At 59.7% G+C, this 4,318-nt stretch overlaps 1 protein-coding gene across 1 annotated transcript in view; it reads right to left on the bottom strand.

The window, feature by feature from the left end:
• Window positions 1–4,245, bottom strand: part of LOC104123279 (myosin-6) — a 19,745-nt gene extending 15,500 nt beyond the window's left edge. The window contains exons 1-10 of the mRNA XM_035891092.1: window positions 4,144–4,245; window positions 3,682–3,838; window positions 3,512–3,539; window positions 3,286–3,394; window positions 3,110–3,202; window positions 2,958–3,021; window positions 2,416–2,514; window positions 2,175–2,278; window positions 1,244–1,594; window positions 638–808 (exon numbers count right to left, since the gene is read on the bottom strand). Coding sequence (XP_035746985.1) covers window positions 638–808; window positions 1,244–1,594; window positions 2,175–2,278; window positions 2,416–2,514; window positions 2,958–3,021; window positions 3,110–3,202; window positions 3,286–3,394; window positions 3,512–3,539; window positions 3,682–3,838; window positions 4,144–4,230 — 1,263 coding nt within the window. The 5' untranslated portion in view covers window positions 4,231–4,245. The remainder of the gene's footprint in view (window positions 1–637; window positions 809–1,243; window positions 1,595–2,174; window positions 2,279–2,415; window positions 2,515–2,957; window positions 3,022–3,109; window positions 3,203–3,285; window positions 3,395–3,511; window positions 3,540–3,681; window positions 3,839–4,143) is intronic.
• Between the last annotated feature and the right edge of the window lie 73 nt (window positions 4,246–4,318).

The following is a 4,318-nucleotide window of genomic DNA, read 5'->3' as shown; positions in this document are numbered from 1 at the left end:
GGCGAGGAGGGAGAAGAAAAGAAGCTGCTCAATGGGGAGGAGGAAGGGGGGGGCAGTGGGGTGACCCCTCTCTGGGCCGGGGGTAAGGTGGGGTTGTCCTCCCTCTGCCCCACAGCAGGTTGGCTGGGTAGGTCCCTCACCCGGTGCAGGGCTGAGACGGTCTGGAAGGAGGAACCTTTCTTCTTGGCTCCTTTCCCCTTCCCTCCATCACCGCCTGGGCCAAAGAGGGGTGGGGTGAGGTGAAAAAGGAGGCAATGCCAGCAGGCAAGTGTCTTCTCCCTCTGTCCCTCCCTCCACCCCCACCCGCATCCGCCCCAGCCCGTGCCGGCGTAGTGGATGAGGGAGAAGTGGGCCTCTGTCTTCCCCTTGATGTTGCGTGGCTTCCCAAAGTTGGATGACTTGCCCAGGTGGTTGTCATAGAGCTTGGCCTTGAAGGTCATGTCCGAGGCCTTGGGGAACATGCACTCCTCCTCCAGGATGGACATGATCCCCATGGGCTGGGGAAGAGAAGACTGCGTTGGCCGGGGAGGATGCCCAGCACGACCCAACTGGCTGCCTTTGGGGTCCCTGGCAAGCTCTGCTGGAAGGCTTCTCCAGGAGCTCCCACAGCCCCCAGCAGGCCCCGGGGGAAATGTACCTTCTCAATGAGGTCAATGCAGGCCTGGAGGTCCATTCCAAAGTCGATGAACTCCCACTCAATCCCTTCCTTCTTGTACTCCTCCTGCTCCAGCACGAACATGTGGTGGTTGAAGAACTGCTGCAGCTTCTCATTGGTGAAGTTGATGCAGAGCTGCTCAAAGCTGTTGAACTGGGGAAAGGAGAGGGGGGAGATGGCCAACGGGGTTGACCAACTGCCCAATGGGATCAACGAGGTCAACTCAACACCAAATGGGGTCAATGCAATGCCCAACGGGGTCAACCTGAGACCCAACAGGGTCAACTGAGCATCCAACAGGGTCAACATGACGTCCAATGGGATCAACAGGGTCAACCTGAGACCCAAGGGGATCAACCAAACACCCAATGGGGTCAACACAATGCCCAATGGGATCGACAGAGTCAACTCAACACCCAGTGGAGTCAACTGAGCACCCAATGTGGTCAACACAGTGCCCAAAGAGGCCAAGTTCCCCCCAAAGGTCAACACAAAGCTTAAGGAGATCAACTCAACCTCAAACTGGGCCCACCCAACACCCAAGAGGCCCAACTCCAAACCCCTTGCCGGTCCCTCCTCAGGCCTCACATCGAAGATCTCGAAGCCGGCGATGTCCAAGACTCCGATGAAGTACTGCCGTGGCTGCTTAGTCTCCAGTGAGTTGTTGATCCTCCCCACCATCCAGTTGAACATCTTCTCATAGACAGCCTTGGCCAAGGCCCCGCTGGAGTAGTAGACCTGCTGGACGTTCTGCCCCTTGGTGACGTACTCATTGCCCACCTTCACCCGGGGGTGGCACAACCCCTTGAGAAGATCGGCTGAGTTCAGTCCCATCAGGTAAGCTGACTTGTCGGCATCTGCAGAGCACCGAGAAGATGCCATGCGGTCAGCTCCCGCCTTGGTGTGGAGGGAGCCCGCTGCCAGGACGTCAAAAGCGCTCTGGAGGAAGGGGGTGGGGGCAGGGGTCGGAGAGGGCCTTGCTCCTCCCCCCCGCCCCACCACTGAGCAGAGTGTGTGTCTGTCTTCTGGCCACCATCTGTGTGCCCCCCCCTGCCCTTCCTGAGGTCACCATCCGTCTGGTTGAGGACCCACCCATCCAGTTGAGGACCCATCCACCCATCCAGTTGAGGACCCAACCATCCATCCACGGACTCATCCGTCCAGTTGAGGGCTCATCCATCCAGTTGAGGACCCATCCAACCATCCAGTTGAGGGCCCACCCATCCATCCAGTTGAGGAGCCATCCATCCATCCAGCTGAGGACTCACCCACCCATCCCACCATCCAGCCATTTGAGGACTCTTCCACACACACCCTCATCTGCCTCCACCCAGGACTCGCCTGTCCATCTCCACCTCCACCCTCAACCCCTCCAACCTTCCCACTCACCCCCTCTCCTCCCTGCCTTCATCTCCTCCCCCTGCAGCTCCTCCCAGCTCCTCCCATCTTAACCCCCCCACCCATCACCTCACCCTCTCCTCAGCCATGGCATGTCCACCTGCCCACCCCCACCACTTACGTCGGTTGCCAACAGCTCTTCTGAGTCGTCGATGGAGGCCACGGTCACCTCTCCTTGGGAGACGTAACTGTAGTCATAGGGGTTGTTGGTGACGAGAAGCATCTCTGCTCCGGGGTTGGCCAAGGATGGACAGGTAAAAACTGAGTATTTCTGGTGGCCAAAGGGCCCCAAATTCTCTTTGATTGCCCCCAAACCGAGAGGGTGAGTGGAAGGAGAAGCCCCAAGGCGGTGGCCAACTCACCCAGCAGCTCCGGCTTCTTGTTGGAGAGGATCTGGTAGAAGATGTGGTAGTTCCTCTCAGCCTTCAGCTGGAAGATGACACGGGACTTCTCCAGGAGGTCTGGGAGGGCAGGGAGAAAGTGGGTGGGAGGTTGGGATGAGGAGGTGGTGGGTGGAGGCAGGGAGAGAAGGGTGGTGGGATGAGGAGATGGAGGAGGAGGGGGCGGCTAGGTGGAGATGTGAGGAGGTGGAGACACCAAGAGTGGGAGACATGAGGAGATAGAGATGGAGCTGGAGATACCAAGAGATGGAACTGGAGACACAAGGAAGTGGAGACACCAAGAGCAGGAGAGGATCGGATCGATGGTGGCATTGAAGGTGGTTGGATGGATGAGGAGATGGAGACACCAGGAGATGGAGACACCAAGAACAGGAGAGGATCGGATTGATGGTGGGATGAATGGGTGGTTGGATGGGGGAGAAGTGGGAGGTGGGAGGAGACGGAGGGATGGATGGATGGGCAGAGCCCAGGCCATCCTCCCATGGCTCCCTCAATCCACTCACAGGTCTCGATATCAGCCGACGCCAACTTCCCAGTGGCCCCGAAATGGATCCGGATGAACTTCCCCTGGGCCAAGCAGTGGCGTGAGGTGGGGGTGGCCCCAGAGGCCCTGCCCCAGAAGCCCCACCCCGGAGGCCCCACCCTTCCCACTCACAAATCGGGAGGAGTTGTCATTGCGAACGGTCTTGGCGTTGCCGAAGGCCTCCAAGGCGGGGTTGGCCTGGATGATCTGGTCCTCCAGGGTGCCCTAGAGGGGGAGGGCTGGGTGTGGACACTGCTGGAGGAAGCTTGCCACTGGGGGAGGGGCAGGGGCGTGGCTTGAGCACCCACCTTGCTGCTATTGGCCACCTCCTTCTTGCGGTCACCGATGGCGGCGATGCTGGCGAAGTATTGGATGACCCTCTTGGTGTTGACCGTCTTCCCCGCCCCGGATTCTCCGCTGGAGGTAGGTGGGGGAGGTGGGTGGAAAGGGGGAGGGGTTGGAGAACATCATGGCGGCTTCTCCATCCCACCCCACCGCTGTGGGGCACAGTTGGGGTAGGTGGGAGGGACTTACGTGATGAGGATGGACTGGTTCTCCCGGTCTGCCAGGAGAAGAGAGAGGAGTCAGGTGGGATGATGTTGAGTGAGATGTTTGGGGGGCTTGGGGTTCTCCATGCTCCCCAGGTGAGGAGCAGATCTAGGTCATTTTTGGGGGGTGAGGTCTTCTTGTTTGGGGTCCCTCACCTGTCAGCATGTTCTGGTAGGCGTTGTCAGAGACGGAGAAGATGTGGGGTGGAGCTTCGCTCCGCTTCTTGCCCCGGTAGGCGGCCACCACTTCGGCGTTGTAGACGGGCAACCACTTGTAGGGGTTGACCGTCACACAGAAGAGCCCCGAGTAGGTCTGGAGAAGGGGTAGACCGGTCAGAGCCAGGAGGTCCCACCCCACTGGGAAGGGACATCTTGGGTGGGGGTGACCCCAAGGGGTCAAGGCATGGGACATCTTGGATGGGCGTGGCCCCAGGGGGTTCTGGAGAATTCCCACCATGTTCTGGGTGCCCCATAGACTTCTCCAGAAGGGTCCATCCTCCTTCCAGGTCCCCCACCAAGAGCTTTGGGGCAAGGTCCCCAGCTTTGCTCCACCCCATAGGCTGGGGGGAAGGCCCTGCCCTATGGTGACCTGCCCCAGAGGCTTGTGGGAAGGCTCACATAGATCATCCAGGCGGCGTAGCGCTCCTTGAGGTTGTAGAGGACAGCAGGCTCGTGGAGGAAGGTCAGCATGGCCATGTCCTCCATCTTGTCGAACTTGGGGGGGTTCTGCTGGTGGACGTCAGCCTCCTTCACTGTCACGGTCTGGGAAGGGGGATGGGGGGAGACAGGAAGG

This window comes from Egretta garzetta, unplaced genomic scaffold (genome assembly GCF_000687185.1).
Source record: "Egretta garzetta isolate BGI_Z169 unplaced genomic scaffold, ASM68718v1 scaffold193, whole genome shotgun sequence".
In the NCBI taxonomy this organism is placed as follows: domain Eukaryota; kingdom Metazoa; phylum Chordata; class Aves; order Pelecaniformes; family Ardeidae; genus Egretta; species Egretta garzetta.
This window is presented reverse-complemented; position numbering and strand designations above follow the sequence as displayed.